Source organism: Podarcis gaigeae (assembly GCF_964106915.1).
Source record: "Podarcis gaigeae genome assembly, chromosome: 3".
NCBI lineage: Eukaryota > Metazoa > Chordata > Lepidosauria > Squamata > Lacertidae > Podarcis > Podarcis gaigeae.
The window spans coordinates 68965844-68987343 of record NC_139680.1 but is presented as its reverse complement, the minus strand read 5'-3'; the positions used below and the strand labels follow the sequence as shown (position 1 = coordinate 68987343).

The window sequence follows — 21500 nt, the reverse complement described above, 5'->3', positions numbered from 1 at the left end:
ATTGATTTTCCATTTTCAAAACAAATATCCAATATCAATACTAAACATTAGTTTTTCATTCTCCCGTTGACTTCCCTCAGCTTCCATTTCTGGTTTGTTACATAAAATGATACGTTCTGCTGTTTATATACAATACTATGTTACCACAGTGTTATAGTCCTTGTTTTATGTAAATAAAATTGTAAATGTTTATTTAAATCCCGCCGAGTCCATTTTTTTTTGGTGTTTCTGCAAATATATTGTAAAAGGTTCCCATTCTTTTTCAAAGTCCCTGTTGTCCTTTTCTCGCAGTTTGTCCGTTAACTTTGCTAACTCTGCATAGTTCATCCATTTTTCTTGCCATTGTTCTTTAGATGGTACTTCTCCAGTCTTCCAGTTTTGTGCTATTAGAATTCTTGCTGCTGCTGTTGCATAGATAAATAATGTCTGTTTTTCTTTCAGCAGCTCTTGTCCTAAAATACACAACAAAAAAGCTTCTGGTTTTTCAACAAATGTTATTTTAAACATTCTTTTCAGTTCATTGTATATCATTTCCCAATTTTTTTTATAATCTTGCAATCCCACCACATATGATAAAATGTACCTTCCCCTTCTTTACACCTCCAACAGTTCTTTTGTTCTGTTTTATACATTTTTGCCAATTTTACTCGTGTGATATACCATGTATACATCATTTTCATGTAATTCTCCTTCAGATGAGCAGCAGTTCTAACCAATGAGAAACTATGGAGTGGTAGGCCTGGAACACAGGTTTATCAGAAGCCAGGTCTGTCTAGGCTTCACCACCACTCAGTCACCAGATGTATCTGATATGTTAGACTCACTCTAGTTTTGTTTGTTTAGTGTATTTATTGTATGGAGATAGCCTGACACATGTGTATTATGTAGTTTTGCTGCTGAAACATTGTATACAATCATCCTACACCATGTGAGTTAGTCCATGTATACTATTCATTTCAGAGTAGGTTGTGGAGGAGAAATTCAGTTTTTATATAAAGGCGAACCTACCAAATTAACATTTTTTCAAAACAATACGTCAGCCAGCACAAGGCCATCTTTCAAAACTGCTCTGAATCATGCAATGCAGGTCTCCAACCAAGTAATGTGCACTAAAATGCATAAGTAGTGTAAAGTAAAGCACATCTATTAGTAAAAAGAACATACAAAATGCATTATACTACAGGAAATTGTTTTGCAAAAATGTCTATATTAGACAAAACTGCATACAAAAAATGTATTTATTAGGAGAAATCTGCACAGAAACACTGATGGATTTTCATGAGGACTTTTGAAAAAAATGATTTGCAAAGTGATGTGGAAATGTGGAGAACTGAACTGAAGACAGCAAAAATGGGGGGGGAAACCAGAGAAACTGAAATTGACAGCTTTATCCATCCCTATTTCAGATTTTGCAAAAATGTGTGTCTCTGTGTGTGTGTGTGTGTGTGTGTGTGTGAGAGAGAGAGAGAGAGAGAGAGAGAGAGAGAGAGAGAACAAGCTAAGCATAATGAAAGCAATAGAGATGGTCCTATAAATCTGCTCTTTGCAATCCAAAATATTACAGGAGGGAGAAGTGGAGAAAGACAAATAGGACAACCAGCCTGTCCATGGGCTTACATAACTGCTCCCTTTTTATTTGGTCAATGTTGCTATTGTTTCCCAGGAGACGGTTATGCTGCCAGCTCTGGCAAAGCTGGAATACATTCTATATATGAACATTCAGAGGCACCAGCGCAGAACCTGGGTTGTTTTACTAGATTATAGGGCGGGGGGGGAGGTTAAAGTGTCAATCGCTGAGTAGCATCCTTTTGTCCGCTCAGCTCTGTGGTAAGCTCTGCTGTTTTCTCATTAGCATGACACTGAAACAAGCACAGATTTGTCAGCCATTTGCTGCCATGCAACTCCCATTTGCAACGGTCATCAGGGGTGCCTCACGTCAGCTGAAAGCTCTATTGAAACAGACAAATGTTTGCCATGGTTGGGATTTTCCCATTTGGGGTTTCACAAAAGAAGGAAAACAGATGCTGCTCTTTGAGGGGAGGGGAAAAAGGGGCGGAATGTAGCAGTTTGGTTCCTTATTTTCTGATTCCCATGAACCTCTTAGCTGCCCAGGCTTCAAAATAAACTTTCTCTGCCGAGTGTAACAATTTATGTTTGCAAGTTTTCTTTATTCATAGCAATGACAAATAGTGCAAGCCTGTGCAGAAGTAAGCCTTGTTGAATTCAATGGGGCTTACTCTCAGGGTAATTGGGGTTAGGAATGCAGTTTAAAAGTGTGTCTGAAGTTGCAGATTGCAAGCACTCTAAACTGATAGCATTGCTCAGGAAACTGTGGGACAACCAGCCTCATATGACCAACAAGTTTAAGTTTAATTAAGACATGAAGGGGTTAATATGATAGAGTAAGCTGTCCTGCCAGGTTTAGCTTACCTTGGGATGAAATCAAGCCTATTGTTCTCCAGTCTACCTGGGAAGCTGAGTTTGTGAAGAGGTTTTGAGCTAGCTGCCCCAGCTAAAACAGCATGTCTCTCACAAGCCACTTTTGAGTTCCTCTACCAATAATTTAGCAGCTTTCACCACTTGGTAACTAAATCAAGTTTTACTGTGCAACCTTTGGAGAGTTTGAAAGTAAACCACTTTTTAATTTACCAAATATATGGTCTTTTTCTTATGCTGGGGGAAGAGGGAAACGTTTGGAACTTCACTGTGTTTGGTGCCTGCTAAAAAATTTTTTGTGAAGGCGAGCCTACCCAGACATGAAATTCAGCATGTGTTTTAAAATGCCATTTTAATTTATTTAGTTTTTAATTGCTGGTTTTATTTTATTATTCTTTTGCTAAGTTTTCATTAAAATTTGTAAATTTTGTAAATTGTAACAGCTCAGTTCCGGGATTCAAAATGTATTCCTGCGCTCAGAACTGATTGACTCTCAATTAATTCTGAAAGCATGTTTTTCACACCTGACTCCACTTGGCAGACTGTGGAATTCTAGTAACAAAGAAAGAAAACCTTGCAAGCAAAAAGTCTGCTTTAAAGTATGGTTTAGCATTGTGTGCGAACCTGCCCACAGTAACAGGAACAGACTATTTGTTATTGCAGATGTTTATGCATAAATAATTCAGCACAAGATATGAGGTGGCCATATGTACTGCTTTACAGGGAAAGTTCTCTGTGAAAAGGGCTCCCTAGACCAGATCCAGTTATTAAAGTTATTAAAGTCTAAAAATGGGAAGCAGTAGGCTTGAAGCTGTCTGTCAACAATTAGCAGCTGTACATCAGACTGAGTAGTAAGACAGGTCTGCTATTATGGGACTCAGCTATACAGCTCCAATTAAAACGTTTTAAGTGTGTTTTAAATGTAATATACAATGTGACACTAGATGGCAATGATGAGCCTTATGGAAAATTCAATGTATTTTTTAAAAATGCCTCAGCTTTGCTGAAAGCCCAGCTCCATCAAGCATCTCCTACCCCCTCAACTGTGCCAGATGGTGCCTGAGTTTAATTCCCCCCCCCCTTCCCTCCATTTCCGTTCTTGTGTGCATGGGGACTTTTTAGATGGTAAGCCACTCTGGGAGCCTTTTGAGGCTGAAGAGTAGGGTACAAATGCTCTCAATAAATAAATATTATTGCTAAATTTGCATCTAGACATAGAAATTATCATACAAAGGTTCTGTGCACATCTTTGTCCTCAGTTGGTCCTCTTTGGGGGAAGGGGAATTAAATTTCCACTTTTTCAGCAAGGCATAAGTAACGACTTTAATAAAATGTCCCTGAATTAAAGACCTGTCAATGCATTTTATGCATGCAAAACTTCTGGAAACTAGTTTGCAAGGAGTTTGTGAACATTCTACAGTACTAAGCAATTTCATGCTTTCTAAGTGGATTTGATAGCTTTTGGAGGGGCATAATTTTCTGGTATTTTTGTTTGTGGAAATATTGATGGCAGTGGAAAAATAAGATTAGTGGTATGCCTTCAGTTCACTCTGTTTCATTCTTTATATTTTTGAGCTCCCACCCCCACCTCATAATTCAGCGGTGTGGATTCTCTGGCCCACATGCCAAATTGGGCTAGGACAGGAGTCCTAATTTAGACCACCACGAGACTGTTTTCCCCAAGCCATTTCCATTTTATATCCCACCAGGTAATGTAGGTAAAGACACAGTTGCCAAGAACTGGTCACCTTAAAATGCACTCTTATTTGTTCCTCAGCAAGCAGGGCTCCTATTCAGTGCCTATTAAAGTTGGCACCCAGTATAAGACCTGCTGGGCTTGATCCCAAGTAGAGCCAATCCCTGCTGAAAATGGAGCTTGACGTCAGCAGCTGATTGGTGGTGACTTCAAGGCCTGCTGGGATTTGATTGGCCTGGAGTTTCTGGTTGGGACTTGAGGTCATCAGTGACTGGCTGATCAGTCGTGATACCAAGCACTGCTTGGATCAGCTTGGATCTTCCTTTGCAATGAGCCTGAAGTCAAGGTACACTGCAGAGATAAAACAGGTCACCTGATGCATATTTTAACTGGTCAAGTTTATTTTTTCCCATGTTCGAAGCTATAGATTTTAAATAGCTAATAATGTCACACACTAACAGCAATGTGTGACTTATCTGTGAGTTGAGAAGAAACGGCTTCAGTGCTGGCAACTAAGCCTGGTGATTGGCTGCCAATTCCCTCCTAACTCCTTCAGTTGTGAGCTGCCCTGTCAGATGGGGAGAGAAAGGTGCTAAAATGTGTGACTAAGAACTGCTCGTCCCACCTCACCTCAAGCTTCCTGTTCCATTTTCCCTTGTTGCATGCCACATCTAGAGCCGTCACTGCAGAGCTGGGTGAGGAACCTTTTTCCGCCAGAGGCCCGCATTCCATCCCAGGTGAACTCTCAAGGGCCACATGCCAGGGGTAAGCAGGGCCAGAGGCGAAAGTGTGCAGAGCAACAAGTGTAAATTTTAGCTTTGTATAGTAGGCTGGTTCCTACACAGACACTCTTCTCTACAGTCCACCCAGACAAGCCAAAGGCATTATCAGAGTTCAAGGACACATGCCAGCCCAGCAGAAACACACATAAAAATTGTGAAGCAGAGCCAAGGAGAGACATGGCCTGTGGTGAGTTCCAAGGGCCTGCTGGAGAGCGCTGAAGGGCTCCATTTGACCCCTGGCCTGAGGTTTCCCACTCCTGCTGTAGACTAGAGCCTTCTTTAAGTTTTATCATGATAGTGAATCATGATAAAACTTAAAGAAGGGAACAGGGAACAGGGAAGGTGGAATAATTTAGAGTGGTTTCCACTGCAGTGAAAACAGTCTGAAAATGAGTTACGCCAGGCTCTCCATTTATAATGTGATCCTGAGGGGGTTTTGTTTGGCAACCCCACAAAATGCAGAGTCAATCCCTCCTTAGTAAATGTGCTTAAGGACTGCAGCCTTGGTTCCTCTTGGCCTGCCAGGATCTGCTCCCATGAGGCATGAAACCCGTTTTGGCAGCACCTGCTGTTTCACAGAGAGCGTGCGCTCACTCCGCCAGCTGTAATAAACCCCATTGTTCCTTCCAAAGGCAGCTAGTGACTATTTTAACTCCTCCACCTGGCGCTGCCTGCCTGCCACCATTTCTTGTTGTGCAGGGTATTGCAGCTGGTCTCCTGGCTTTGTGGAGTTGTGTAGCATTTTGTGAGGCTGCGTAAGGGCCAAGGCTTAATTTAACTCTCCCTTTTTAATCTGCAAAGTCACCTGGGATGTTGGCTGTTCCAGAGAAGGGTTAGTCATATACATGCCTAGGTACCCAAATCTGCAATGCTTCCCTCCGAAGACAGTGCTGGCCTTGTTGAGGGAAAGCAGCATTCTGGGAACCATTTCGTCCTTTGCTTTTTTAGTGGATATTTCATTTGATATTTTTTTTCGTCAAGTACAATACATATGGGAGTGTCAGCAAACTTAATAGAAGTACCTGAGGCACAAATGTGTATAACTAACAGATAACTTTCTGCTTTTTGACCCTCCTCCCTCAATTTTTCTCCCCATGTGCTCTATCCAACTCCATTGTAAAGGCTCAGACCCTGACCTACTTGCCTTGATTTGGAACTTTTTAAAAAGACGTAGTTTATTAATTTGAGGTCAGATTTGACGTCTTAAGAGTCAGGCACGTAGTGAAAGAAAGGTCTCTGAGAAGGATTCTCGTGCCTAAAACTGCAGAATGCCCTTTAAAAGGCCTCGAGCCAGCCTACACAACACCACTTCTTTTTCTTCACACATCCCACCTGATTCCTGTCGTAAGGTGGAACGTTCACCTGTGAGGCACTTCATCTGTTCCATTGCCTTTCCGTCTGTGACAATACTGGGGGTTTTTTTTATTCAAGAAGGAAAAAACAAAACACCCAAACACACAGCCAGACTGCAGCTGCCCTAAAAGGGAAGAGGAAGCCAAGGGGACCGGCGAGCATCTGCCGGGGAGCTCTGACTTCTGCCTTTGAGCCGTGATGCTCCTTCCTGTGCCTCTTACGTTTGTGACTTTCCACCTGCCCCCCTTTCCACCACAACTCATTTTGCATGCAGCACACGTGGTACGGAAGGGCTCTCTGTGTGTGTCTCCGCATCTCTCTCTGGCAAATTAGTCTGAGGAGGAGGAGAGCGTCATGCTGGTTCCCTTTCTGTCTGCAGTTCACTCGAGTTGAAAGAACTCTGTCCGGATACCATTCTCTGGAGAGCCTAGAAGATGAATGTCTGTTAAAAGTTCACTGTAAGTAGCTTGCTGGGATTTTTGTTAAGAGAAATGTTTAGGGAAAGGCACCCACTGCCCAATTTAACTGTACCTCTTAACTGTACAGCTGATGGGGGCTTTTTGATGTTTAGCATTGCACATGGAACTTAACACCAATATCAAGCAGGTTAGGGGTATTCTTACATTGACAGCTGTAATCCATCTGGTTAAAACTGTCTGCATTCACATAGCTTACCGCTTTAGATTATCTTTTCACATTGCTACATATTTTACAGCATGCTGTACATAGTGCTTGAATGAAGTAGATTCAAGAGTTGTTGTTTTCACTAGTGTAATGATGCTTTTATGTCAGGTTGTCGAGAGAATCTTTGTATGTGGGAGCATCTTTTAGTTCACATCCAATGTTTGAGACTAATCAAAGCCTTTTCAGAGGATTGAAGGCAGTTTGAGAGAGAGCTTACCACTTGTGGTGTGCATACTCAGTCCACTTTTCGCTTGGGTAAAACAGACTTTGCGGATTTTGTACTGTGTCAAACACTCTCAGAAACCAGAGGTGACAGGGAGAGAAAACTAATGTGTGTGCATGTCACAGGAAGAGAAGCCTCTCTCTCAAATCACTTTCAGCTCACTGTTGTTGTTTATATTGAGTTTGAGTTTGCAGAAGGGGGGAATAAAATATTGTTAATATTTGCCTCCTCATTCTAAACAGGCAAACTAAAGGACTCAAAGGAGCAAACATCGTTAAAGCTTCCTTAACCAAAATCCTGATGAAGGTGCTAAGCAGCTGCAATACAGTGAGTCTTTATTGCCCCTTCAACTAATCTACTCTCTGAAGACTATAGTATGTTATTACGCATAACTGAATGGGATTTTCACGATATTCTGCCTTTGTTTTGATTTGCAGCCCAAAACCATAAATGCGAGTGATATGGAGACTTTGATTGCATGCCAGTCAGAGGTAAACACCAGCTTAAAATTCTTTGCTGAGTCTTTACGTTACAGGCTACAACCCTAAGCATGCTTCCTAGGAAGTATGCCCCATTGAACTTAGTGGGACTTACTTCTGAGCAAAGCTGCTCAGGATTGTACTACACAGCTCTGCCACTATGAAATCGCAGTCAGTCAAGGTTTTGCTATGCTTAATTGAAGTCGGAACGGAAACACTGCTATTGTTGCTATTGCTATTATTGCTGTCTTTTTAAATACCAGAGTTGCCATGTACCCCTTAGCTTGTGCCTTCATGCTTATTGCATTAAAATCATGTTGTCAAAATTCAGCCATGAGCCTTGAGTGCAGTCCACAGTCTGGTAACTTGCAACCAGCTCTATGTGGTCTGTTCTAGAGTGAATTAGGGTGACATGCTTAACTGATATGGATGTACATCCCACTGAAATGAAAAAAAATAGCTCTTTTCAGACGCTCTCACCTCCTCGCCCAATTACAGTTTTGTGAAGGGAGGAGCGGGGCCCCATTCACACACTGGGCTCCCGCTGTATGAGGTAGCAAGGTGCCCGCTGTACGATTGTGGGCTCACAATATGAATTAGAACTCTGATCAAACCAAGCCAAGTTCACAGTGCTTGTTTTTATATATACAGCCTAATATCAATATATTTGATGAAATGCCTTATCTCATATCTACATTGCCTGGGCATGAAGGTCAGGTGGGAATGCCTTCCTGTTCCTGATGGTGCCATGTCTGCCACAAATCTGGTGTGTGGTTACTTGACAAAAGGAATCCTCCACACACTCTGGAAACCCCTTTCGCTCTCAGATAAGATCAGTGGCGGCACTTCACAGTTTTATTTAAAAAATTCACCCAGGCTTGATTTTTTTCACTTTTGCTTGATTTTTGTTTCCATGGCTTTTTGCATTTTGTCGTTACAATTTGTTCTTGTTCTATGGGCTGATGGTGCTTTTATAGATGGATTGTTTAATGGCTTGGGTTGGTGTTTTTTTTTAATGCAAGTATATTGTAAACTAGTTTGAGTCTATTGCTTGATTCTGTTGCACATCTTTTGAGGGGGTACACCAGCTGCTAAGTTTTGAAAATAAAATAAATACATTTGTACAGCAGGTTCCCTGCTTCAGACCTCGTCCCTGTAATGTCTGAATGTAAGGGGACAGGGCCAGCAAAGACTAGGCAGCAGCCACCAGGACCCTGTTCTCCTATTCCCACCCTCCATGTAGTTGTAGTTGTAGGAGGGAAAACACCTGAAAAGGACATGAGCCTTTGCTAAAGTAAAGATGTTTTGAATTGAGCTGTAAAGCTGAAGCCTATATGACCATAATACCGAAGCCTAAACGTATTTCACTTTAAAGCCCCATCTATTTCAATGAGACACTGTCTTATGATGTGCAGTTAGAGCCTTACTTGGGTCTATGGCTAGGATCCAAAGACCTGCTTAGGTTCACAGAAGAAGCTTGCGCTACTCCCTCTGGGATTGTTGACTTTTTCTGTGAGCCAATAACCCCCATGCCAAATTGCAAGCTGTTTTTGAAACTCAGTTGCTCAGTTACAAAAGCTTGGGGGGTGATAGGGGAGAAAGGTATCTGAGAAAGCAGCTTGTGCCCAGCTCATCCCATAGTTCACTCTATTATTGTTTTCTATAAAAATTGGTAAGAGCTACGCCAGGGAACCTAGCATGCTGGGATTGCACATGTAACTTCCAGCCCTACTGTTGCCAGTATTGACTGTTTGCTTATCCCCTGCCAAGTGCCAGGCAGAAGTTGTGAGACAACTTGAAGGAAGTTTGCTTTCCATTTGAGGGAAGAGACATTGCACAGATATATTATGGCAGTGAGCTACGTGGATATGCTAACTAAATAAACCATTTAAGTGACTTTCTTTCTTACTGATTATTGTTTATTTCAGGTTGACATCAAGAAATGCCACTTGTTCATGCCATGTGACACTGAAGATGGACTGTGTCATCTGACTGGTGCGTTTTAACAAGGAAATGATGCCCTTTGATAAGCATGAAAATGATTCATTCTGCCATGCCTTAACTATGCTCCTTAATTTTACTATACAAGTGCAATCGAGTGCTGAAACGTTTCCTTTGCTCCACTGTGCAGTAGCAGCAGATAGTAGGATCTGTCTTTTCAGAGGTTATATTTTGTTTCTTCCTGCTGGGGCCATTCTGTGCAATGGAACAGCAGCAGCCTGGCACGCCCCCACCTTTAAGACTGGGATTACAATCAGCATCAGCTTTCTAAATTGCCCCCTGGTGGCAGCCCTGCATAGAACTGAGGTTTCTAATAGTGGGCAACGAGTTTGGCCGGAAGGCCATTGTAAAGCCAAAGCAAAGTGGCTACAGACTAAGTCTTCCACCTTAGTTATGCTGCATCTGCACTGTACATTTAAAGCACTGTTATACCACTTTAAGGGTACTGAGAATTGCTAGCAGGCCTCTATTCCCCTCATAAAGCTTTATGAGCTTGTGCCCTCTTTCTCCTTGTCTGTTCATTTTACGTTTTAGGCTGCACATAATATACTCACTTAGCTGGGAGTCAGGCCCATTGAATCTAATGGGGCTCACCTCTGAACAGGCACACATAGGATTGCACCATTAATCGCCTATACTTCATGGCTTCTCTTTATTCCATGGGCGTTTTACGTCTCTTTATACAATTTAGCAGTAATATGTCATTCACCCGTGTATCTAATGTTACTCATTTTTCTTGTTCCTTTTTCTTCTCTCCAACAGATAGTAATAAGAAGAGAAAGAAAGTAATATCTTGGCCATTTATGCTGAGAAGAACCACCACTGGATCAGAGACTCTGGGGAATCTGGAATCTGACCTGAAGCCGCCACTGTTTGATCAGCCATTGTCGATTGTCTGCAGTGAAGATGATATGCTGCCCAAGCCAATACAGGTAAGCAAAGTGTATACATATTCCAGGTAAACAGCTGTGTTACAAGAACTATGTTGGGTTCTCTGTGGCTGTTCCTAATGAGATGACAAGCAGCCTTTCTTTTGTTCTTGTTCTTTTGCGTATGTAGGATATCCTTACAATGCTCTTCTTGGAAGGGCCTTTAACGGAAGGAATATTCCGGAAAGCTGCCAACGAAAAGGCCCGCAAGGAGCTGAAAGAAGAGTTAAACTTTGGAGGGAAAGTTGATTTTGAAGATAAACCTGTTCATCTGTTAGCAGTGGTTTTAAAGGTATATTTGCTTGGTTTCTTGCTGTAACAATTTGTTTCATTACCCCAACTATTGGAAAAGGCACCAATACTTACTGTTACACTATAGCAAAACATGCTTCCTCCATGCTAAAATGAGGCTCATTATCTTGCAGGATTTCCTTCGAAACATTCCCCATAAACTGCTGCTCTCTGAGCTTTATGATGAGTGGATGATGGCACTGGAGAAGATGACCCACCATAAAAGGACTGAAGCAATGAAAGAGTAAGCTGATCCTCCTTCAGAAAGTCTCTTATTGCTGTGCCTTGCAATGCAGTGGGATCCTGATCCTAAACAGCTTTTATCTCAGCTCCTACAGCTTTTATCTCAGCTCATATTTATTCTGGTAATGGCTTACGGAATCTGGTAATGGTTTAAGGAGTCATTTAGGTGGCTTTTAAGATCACCTCCATGATTCCTCGTGATTCTTATTGAAAGTACACCTGAACACGCTTATTTGTGAAACTGATCAATATCAATGGTAAAAACAAAAAAATTCCTTCCAGTAGCACCTTAAAGACCAACTAAGTTAGTTCTTGGTATGAGCTTTCGTGTGTATGCACACTTCTTCAGATATCAGATGTCAATGGTACTCATGCTTAGGATGTCTAAGAGTGATTCTAAGTATGTTTGCTCAAAAATAAGTCTCTCTGAAGCTAGGCTTATTCTCCAATAAGTATGGGTCAGATTGCATCCTAAGGCTTGCAATCATATAAACTTAGTGGGAACTTACTTAAGAATAAACCTATATATTGGTGAAACTACAATTTGTGCAGTCAACAACAAGGGAAGGTTTGAGGGTTTTCTCTTCCAAACTATGACCTTGCTTTCAATAATTTTTCTTCTCTAGTTCAAAAGGGTGTGAAAGTGGTCCTAAGGGGGCAAATGTGGTAGAAGGTTACGTATTCCCACTGCCAAGGCAATTGGTATGTCAAGACAGAAAATGTTGTCTCAGTTGCCTAGGCCAATGGTTTTTCAACCAGTGTGCCATGGAACCTTGGGGTGCCTTGAATGATGGCCAGTGGTGCAGCGGGAAACACTGGCCTCTGTCCCTCTTTCCATCCCTCCTTCCTCTGATGCCCTCTCACATCTCTGCCTCCCAAGGGCTTGCACAGCTGTTTGTTGCAACAGCTCTGGCTACAAGCTCCGCAGGCAACTGGTGCTTCTGGGGCTAGCCAGGGGGAGCTTCCCAGGCCCCTGTGGGGCAGTGTAAAGAGGTGCCTCTCTTTGGGGCAGGGGAGCAGCTCGGAGACCAGGGGTGGCAGCTGCGGTTGCCCAGACGACTCCCAAGGAGAGGGGAGAGGAAGCTGAGGGAACACTCCAGAAGGGAGGGTATTTGAAAAAGGGTGTGAGGTTGCCAGCTCTGCAGGCAAGAGGTGACATAACTGGGCCCTTGAACCCCACAGGAGTGCTGCAGAAAAAATGTAGTTGGTCAAGGGAGCCAACTCAAAAAGTTTGAAAACCTCTGGCCTAGGCAATGTATTTACTCTTTCCTACAATTCAGAATGAGGACTTTGTTTGCCTCATGAAGTTATCAGCCAAATCTGAATGGCTACATGGCATCATGAAGGTATCATCCTGTCACAGTGATCACATCACCAGATCTGAATGATAATGTGAAACATGTCATCTCTATGTGATCCCTGTGATCTCAATGTGATCCCTGAATGGCAAGGATGAAGCAGTGAAGAAGCCCTTCACTGACTGCAGCTTGGTGCAGGACGGAGGCGAAAGAGTGACATGTACAATATTTTTCATAAACGTTTTTGCACACTTTGAAATAGCAACTATCGCAGCAAAAACAAAGCTCACAAAAATTTGGAACATCATAAATTGTAGTCCTAAGTGCAGTTACTTTCAAGCAAGCTCCACTGAATTCAGTAGGATTTACTGCTGAGTAAGCATGATTAGGATCCGGTTATAACAAGTACTGAAAGCTTACAATCCAGTTACCATTTTACTAAAATAAACAGTGAGTGAGTAATGGTATGCCACAAACAAATGCATTCAAATACTGAGAACTTTTAAGCCACATTGAAGTCAGTAGGAGTAAAATGTGCTCAACCCTGGATGAACCGTAACTATATTTTCAGTCACCTTTTCAATCCTGTAGGGAAAATAGCCAACCCTCCGTGATAGCTAAGAACTGACTTACATGGAGTGTGTGTGTGTGTGTGTGTGTGTGTGTGCATACCATGCTTATTATTGTTACAAATATCAAATCAGGTGCTTTTTTAACTCCATAGTTTTACATCGGAATTACAGTGTTTGGGGCCTGGTCAGGAGTTTGTGGTTAGCTAGTTTCGACCATGCAAAGCTGCAGTATGGGGACTTTTGAATGGGAATTTTGAGAGACCACTTTAAGTGAGCATTTCTACATTTGAGCGGAAGTATCACTCATACTGGTGAATCTGATGGTTTAAAAAAAGCAGAAGTTTCTGAGGATGACTTTTTCCTCTCTTATGTTCATTTCTTTAGGGTTGCAAGCAAACTCCCGAGACCCAACCTTCTTCTGCTCAAGCATTTGCTCTGCGTGCTTCACCACATCAGCAAAAGCTCAGAGATCAACAAAATGGATTCCAGCAACCTTGCCATCTGTGTTGGGCCAAACATGCTGACTCCAGTTCGTGACCAAAGCCTACCACTTGAAGCCCAGAAAAAGCTAACAGATAAGGTCGGCTTACTTTTGCTTCCTGTTCCCGTCGTGTTCACTTTTCATCTTTTGCTATTTATTTTCCAAAGTAAAGGCCATTGCTATGACACACATTGAAACACAGGAAGCTGACTTATGGCGAATCGGACCAATAGTCCAGCTATTTCCCCATTGTCTACCCTAGCTTCATGCAGCGCATAGTTAAACTATAGAGCTCACTCCTACAGAGTAATAATAATGATTTTATTATTATACCCTGCCACCTGACTCCAGGCATCTCCATCAGGCTTCAATGATGATGGGCAAAGGCCCTGAGCCAAAACAGGTGGGGAGAGCAAGGCAGGTTAGCCATGCATTTCCTTTCCATCCCATCTGCAGGACTACATCATATATGTCCTGCGAATTTCCCTTCCAGAATTCTTAAATGTGAAGAACTATACAAATAACTGTTGGTTGAGACGAATGCCTGATTAACAAATATCCTTCTTTGACACAGGTGAAGACACTGGTGGAATTTCTCATTGATAACTGCTTTGATATATTTGGGGAAGAAATCTCTTCACTGTTCAGCATCTCTCCTGATGATTCCCTGGACAGGCCAGGTACTAATAATAGTCTATATTTGCATCCGGCTTCTTTAGCGATTTGGGTAATCATGATTCAGAGAAATGTTTTCTCTTGAATGTGCCAGGATTTCGTTGAAAGTGCCACACCGCTTGATATAATTGTTCATTGTTGGTTTATTTAGACATGTTCTAAACTGCTGAGGAAGTGGTTAGTGATAGCCAACAAACCACAATGCTGGATCCTGTCCAACTGTTAAGTAGATGTATCTCAAAAGGAACATAGGAAGCTGCCTTTTGTTTAGTCAGACCAGTGGTCCATTGAGCTCAGTGACAGTGGTTCTTCAGGGTTCTGTCAGGGGTCTCTTCCAGCCCTACCTGGGGGTAGAGTCTGGGGCCCCTGCTGCATGCAAACCAAATGCTCTCCTACTAAGCTCGGGTCCTTCCTCTGGCAGTCTCATATGTGAGTCTAATCCTATTAACCTACCACTAAAGTGGCTCTCCTACAGGAGTAGGCAAAAAGAGCTCATTAAGCCCCGTGAAGCTTCAACTGGAGGTACAGCCTTGAGTGGTGCTTTGCAGGATCAATGGACATATGAAAGAACCCTGGGTAAATGTGGAATGTCAATGTCTTTGGTTCTCACTTCCTTTTTATGCAGCTTGAGAAGGGTCAAAATGAGGTATCTGCTTCACACGCAGAAGATACCAGGCTCAGTTCCCAGTATCTCCAGGTGGAACTGGGGATGTTCCCTGTCTAGAACCCTGGAAAGTTGCTGCCTCTCAGTGCTGATGACATTGAGATAGCTGGGCCAGCATTCTGACTCTGTATGAGCCAGTTTCCTGTGTCCCTATGGCATCTCAGGGTGGCTGTATGTTGACCTAATAGCAGGCAGTTGTGTTTTACCTCAGAAACGTCAATAGAATTTCTCTGGCATTTAGAATGTGAGAAACCAGGATGAAGCACCTCTCATTTCTGAAGATAAAAAAAAAATTACTGTATATGTTTATATAGTATTTTTAATCATCGGAGATATTAGACAGAGCATGGAGGGGAGAAAAACCATGTGTATTTTTGGTAAAAACATGAAAAATAAAAGCCACCAGTTCCCTAGGTTGGTAGAATTGCACACTACAATTTTTGGTAAATTCAAAAACATTGTTCTTAATATTATGGAATGTGGGCATTTGTCCATGACACTTTTAGAAGTAGAAAATTTTCAGGGGTACCCTGCCCTCCAGTTGTTGTTTGTCAGACCCAACCAACATAGCCAATAGTGGGGGGTGATGAGAATTGTAGTCCATCAACATCTGGAAGATACCACTTTGGCTACTCTTAAATTATAGGCTTTCATATTGAAGAACCAGATTTGTCTTTCTACTGTGTCTGGAAGGTTTTAGCCCGCCCCTCCATTGCTATTTATATGAAATATATACATTTTTGTTGCTGCTAATGGTAATTGACTAATTTATAAAGACTGGACCTGCCCCAGTTTGCTCACATTTGCTTCATCTCCTCCAGATACGTTGTCTGCTAGACGCCAACATGATTCTGCCTATGACAGCACAGATTTTGAGGAAGAATGCAATTCCAGTGAACTCCAGGCCAACGATCTACCACAAGCCAGGGGGACAGAACACAGGTGCAGCAGTACAGAGCTGTACTCTCGAGAGCCAGGAGCCCAGACTCCACCTGTCTCTTCTCCTGTGACCCGGTTTAAAAAATCCATAGGCAACCTGGATAGGAGGTTCTCTGAGCCAGACATGCTCTCTTCTAAGGGCTGCCAGGGAAGCTGTATGAGAAGCCAGAAGTTAGCCAGAAGTGAGGAGAGTGTCATTCGGCAGGAGGAACTGCGGCTGAAGTCCCAAGGCCTGAGAGAGGAAATGGCAGGAGAACATCGTCTTGCAGGCCTCTATAGGAACAAGAAGCCATCCAACCTGACAATAAAAACTAGTCTGCTGTCGGAATTGTCAAACAATTCATTGCCCAGAACATCCTCTGGCAGTTCGCTAGACAGTGCTTCTCCAGTCTCTGACTGTTCTGTCTTCACCAGCTCACCACTGACGTCGCCTTCCATCGCCAAGAAAAGCACCTTAACTCGGCCGCAGTCTTTTTCTACCAAGGCTTCCAGTGGAAGTGACACCACCTCCATCAGAGAGCTCAAGAGGCATTCCATGTCGTTTTCTGTGGCAACCCGCAAGAAGGTGCTAGCGAAAACCCAAAGCTGCGGTATAGGTGGCTTTCAGAGGGACAGTTTCAAGAAGGACTCCAAGAAAGAAAGACATCTTTCCTGCCGCATAGTCCACGCAACTTGTGCTGATGACCACAGCCCAGCACCTTCGCGGGGTCAACCGAGGTCTCGTTTCATGTCAGCAGATGAAGTGTTTCGGCTTGTGGACCAGAGGAATCCTGGGAATCCTCCGTCTTATGAGGAGGCTACCAGAAACTGCTCAGCTGCTAGGCTTCCCTCATACAGTAGCTTAACGGTTCGAAATATGAGATCCACAGTGCTGTCTCCAGACTTTGAGCCTCAGCGTCCGAGACTCAATAAAGAGGTTACAAACAAAGTATACAAGGACTTTTTTAACGACAGGCTCTCTGTGACCAATGATCCTAAGGACAAGGCACCAGCCGTTGACTTTGTTATTGGAATACATTCCCGAGCTAATTTGCCCCTAACCCCTCAAGTCTATCGCCTCAGGACCATGTCTGGGTCTTATCAAAAGAACAAACAAGAATACCTGACACAGCCATGCAGCCAGCCAGCCTTTGGCCACATACAGTGTGCTAAGGAATCCTATGTTTAACTTATGTGTCCCCTTTCAACACAATATCTGCTGTACACATGGCACGAAAGCAAGTCTTTCAACTGCATCTAATATAAGCTCACCTATGTCTACCTTTCCTTGAAAAGGTAGCCTTCTCAGTGCCATATGGAATACACACTGTTCTTCCTGAAATGTGTAAATGTGTAGCTCTTGTACATAATGTATATATCTCTTGTTATTGGTGTCTGTGGGTTTTAAAGCTATACAAGAGGACTGGTGGTTTTATTCATCTTGTTCCTTATACATTGTGTGATCATTCCTTTAGCCCTTAAATATAGCCAGGAGTCCAGACTGCTGTAGGAAATGCTCTAGACCATCTGAACAATGAGCTGCTTTGTCTGGGTTTGCATTACTCAAGTGTCCTAGTGTCTACCACTTCCCCTTTATATGCTATTTCCAACTGAAATAAACCTCCGTCTTATGAAATGGTCCCCAGCCAAAAATAAAAATTCAAAATGCAGGATCTGCTTTCTGTTTCTTTAGGTTATCACTAAAAATCCAAGCAAATACCCTCATCTGCAATATCTTTTCTGCTAGTTCAATGGATCTGAAGATTTGCCTTTCTGAATAAATGTTCATCCAGGTCACTATTCTGTCTCTTAATGTAGCCTGTCAGATGCTTGAGCACAATAGAGATTAGATCAACAGAGATATGCTACCTTCATTATTGCTGTTAGCTAAGAACCCATTACAACCGGGTGCTGTGCAGAAAATTATTTAAAAACAAAAAGGCACCAACCCCAACCCAAAGTTTCCAATTTTTAATGCTGTCTCCTCCCAATTTCATTACCCCACCTCAAATTCTAACAAGATCCCGCTTTTCAAAACCTAGCAGAGAATAATTCAGGGTAGTGTTCAACTAGGTTTTACTCACAGTAGACCAATTGTAGTTAATGAACCTAACTTAGTCATGTTCATCAATTTTAATGGGTGTACTCTGAATCAAACTTAGTTGAATATTACATTCAGTCTCCTTTTTCAAGAATCCTGAACTCCCATAGGCAACTTGCATACAGATTCAACTGATTAGAACTCCAGCTATTGGCACTGCTATTGGTTACAGCTATTGGCAATAGCCCCAATCCACTCCATGCATGCATAGTACAACTAGATGGTGACATGCATTGTCCCAATCAAAGGATGCAAGATTAAGCCAACTTACTGAGATCTGGATGATCCTTCTGATGTTGATGTACACCTGCATCTTCTTTGATTCTCAGTCTAAGCCAGTTTTGAAGGTACAGTGGATTACAGGACTTCTTTCAGGGAGGTAAAGGCTAGCAGTGGCTGCCAGCTATACTGGCTATCCTCTGTCTCCATGGTCAGAGGCAGTAGGCTTCTTGAATACCAGTTGCTAGAAATCACAGGAGGGAAGAGTGCTCTTGCGCCCTGCTTGTGGGCTTCCCATAGGCATCTAGTTAGCCACTATGATAACAGGATGCTAGACTACATGGGCTATTGGCCTGAAACAACAGGCTCTTACTACATACTTGTGACACCGTGGAATTGTATAAAATGGAGATTTGAGACCTGTTGAGAGTGCTCTTCTGAACTTGCAAGATTACTTTTAAAAACACATTGTTCTTGCTATATCAATAGCAGCAGTCTTTTTTATTCATGGCTCACAGTAACCTAGTAGAGTGAACATAGCAATGTGAAAGCAATTGTTTTTAATTCAGAAGTAGAATAAAGAATAAAGCACTTTTCCTGCCTAGAATACCTGTACTGAAGTTGCTGTTTGTTTTCTAATATGCAACCAATGTCTGCAGGGGGGGGGGGGCAGAGCTGGATGAAAATACAGGAATGACTATGTGGTAATGTGTGACCTGGCTCTTAGGAGGTAGTCAAAAGTTTGCATGTAGATGAGTAAACTTCTTCTGAAACTCCTTAATGACAAGAGGAGCAAGAGGCACCTTGGCAGTTGCAGGTCATGATCCAACACACAGCTTACATAAAAACAGTGTGTAACTGTCCATATTCTCACTAGCACTTCCACAAGATCAGTGGCAACCCCAAAATTTCACACATACCCTGAACACCGATGGATATTTTTTGATTAAATGTAGCTGAATTGTTTTACCACTAGCACCCGCATACTCAGTGTTGCTCAGGAATTCTAAGGACCCAAAAAAATCTTGATTCAAAATGAGGTCTAACGGTATCCAAACAGATATGGAAACTGCTCCTTGACCTCAAGGACCATCGGGCAAAATCTGCTCAAAACTGATCCAGTTCGGAAAAGTTAAGTCTACCAACTTGATTCAAAGTGGCATGCAAGTGTCCATATAGACAAAAGCCATCATGCAAAATTTGGCTACGTTATTTTAAGAGGTGTCCAAATGCACAATGAACCAACAACTCTCCAAGATATATAGCAGATTAACCCCCCCCCTTCCACTGCCCCCACAGTATAAACCGATGTGCATGATAAAGTCATAAGGTGTTCTTGGACAAATAGCTGTCAGTGTTAAAATGCTGCAAAGGTTATTAATAACTTGCAAAATGCACATGGTGATGACAGGTGGAATACATATGGAAGCAAGGTCTGTACTGCAGAGTCTCTTGGGTTGGTGTAAAATTGCCTGACGCCGCTCCCTATGGTTTCTGTGTCAATAGAGCCTGCACTACTCATTGTCAGGTGTTAAATATGTCTCTGGAAGGTTAGTTACACCGTGTGTCTGACTGTGGGCTCCTTCAGACAAACTACTTATTGAGCATTCATCCTGCTCTGCTTGCACAGAGGTTATACTAAGCATTCTTTGTTTGCAGGACAGTTATATGACATCCTAATTGGCTTGTGGGGTGTTTATGTGTCTTCCCAGAATTCATTCATCCCACACTTTTCAGTGCATTTTCCCATCACTTTCCTTGGCAAAAAGCAAATTTCTTCATCAAAGTGGATTTGTTGCACTAGGGTGACAGAGCACATTAATCCACTCTAATTAAATTAATGGCATGTGCTTGAATTCCTCCCACAAAACGGTAACATTCTGAAGGCACTCTAGCTTTGCACAAATGCAACGAAACCCTGAGCTATGCGGATATGAGGCAATCTGCTGGCTCAGTGGGGTAACCCACAAGATTGCCTTCATTCACGATAAGAAGGGTGCCGGAGAAGGTGAGGAAATCGCTTCCGTTTCAAACTGCTTAATCCTCATGTGAAGCAAAGCATTATGGCAGGAAACTAAAAACCAAGCTCGGCCTCGGCTTTTTGTTTTCTATGAAATCTGTTGTCAACATCAGCATTTACCGTATCTTTCACAGTATATCAACAGGGGATCCAAAGTTCTTTATCTGTGTTTGTTAACACTTCACCGGACAAAGTTATTTCTTAAATTATTTCGATTACAAAGTCCCATCTTTCATACAAGCTTACAGTTACATGATCCCAAGGATTTCTTTGTCACATGAATGACTGCCCTCTAGGATGGTGACTCACAAGTAGGATTGCAACACTTTCCTCTATATTTCCTTGGGGTTTCAAGACACAGCTTTGGTTGCTATGGTGATGTGTTTCCTGATTCATATCTCCCGTTCAGCTTGGGTACGATCAGTTCTTGTTTTCTTGTAAGCACACACACATACAAGCACGCTACTGAGATACAGTTGTTACATCCACTTTCTGACTGGCAAGGTACTAGCTGAAAGGACCGGTTGTATGGATGAAGCACAACTCTAAAGCCTTGGAGAGAGCAAGTCAACAGGCAGAAACAGCTAAGAGGAAGAACAGCAGGTCCAAGAGGCTCCAAGGAGTGGCAGTGGGTCTGCGTCTGAAGCATGGGCCTCAAAGGATGCCCAACAGTGCCAACACCTTCTGCACACAGCCACCATTGGCTTCACATGGAAATTGCATGGACTCACCAAGTTATGAACCAAGGCCTCCACATTGTTGTTGTTGTTTAGTCATTTAGTTGCGTCCGACTCTTCGTGACCCCATGGACCAGAGCACGCCAGGCACTCCTGTCTTCAACTGCCTCCCACAGTTTGGTCAAACTCATGTTGGTAGCTTCAAGAACACTGTCCAACCGTCTCGTCCTTTGTCATCCCCTTCTCCTTGTGCCCTCCATCTTTCCCAACATCAGGGTTTTTTCCAGGGAGTCTTCTCTTCTCATGAGGTGGCCAAAGTATTGGAGCCTCAGCTTCAGGATCTGTCCTTCCAGTGAGCACTCAGGGCTGATTTCCTTAAGAATGGATAGGTTTGATCTTCTTGCAGTCCATGGGACTCTCAAGAGTCTCCTCCAGCACCATAATTCAAAAGCATCAATTCTTTGGCGATCAGCCTTCTTTATGGTCAGCTCTCACTTCCATACATCACTACTGGGAAAACCATAGCTTTAACAGGCCTCCACATGGCATATGCCAATTCTCCAATTACAACTTGTGATCATGGGAATTACAGGGTACAGGTGCACAGTGTTTTATAAAGGCTTGAACACTTTCATGAGGTCCTCACCAAGGTGTGAGCCCACCAGCAGCCCTTATGGCAACCAACAAGTGTGCCCATTCTACACTTCATGTTCCTGCCAGCGGAGCTTTCCCCCTGCTGGAGTCTTCCTGCCAGTGTT

The 21500-nt window shown here is 42.7% G+C and overlaps 1 protein-coding gene across 2 annotated transcripts; it reads left to right on the top strand.

Annotated features, from left to right (window-relative positions):
- Positions 1 to 1702: 1702 nt before the first annotated feature.
- Positions 1703 to 17395, top strand: TAGAP (T cell activation RhoGTPase activating protein). Of its 2 annotated transcripts, XM_083732334.1 has the most exons (12): positions 1703 to 1827; positions 2463 to 4721; positions 6647 to 6725; positions 7417 to 7501; positions 7612 to 7665; positions 9582 to 9648; positions 10417 to 10586; positions 10714 to 10875; positions 11009 to 11118; positions 13372 to 13567; positions 14043 to 14148; positions 15629 to 17395. In XM_083732334.1, the coding sequence occupies exons 3-12, from the start codon at positions 6706 to 6708 to the stop codon at positions 16912 to 16914; spliced, it is 2256 nt and encodes a 751-aa protein (XP_083588460.1). In that variant the 5' UTR covers positions 1703 to 1827; positions 2463 to 4721; positions 6647 to 6705; the 3' UTR covers positions 16915 to 17395. The 2 variants fall into 2 exon arrangements, with proteins under 2 accessions (XP_083588460.1, XP_083588461.1); XM_083732335.1 differs by having other exon boundaries at positions 1703 to 4827.
- Positions 17396 to 21500: the final 4105 nt, after the last annotated feature.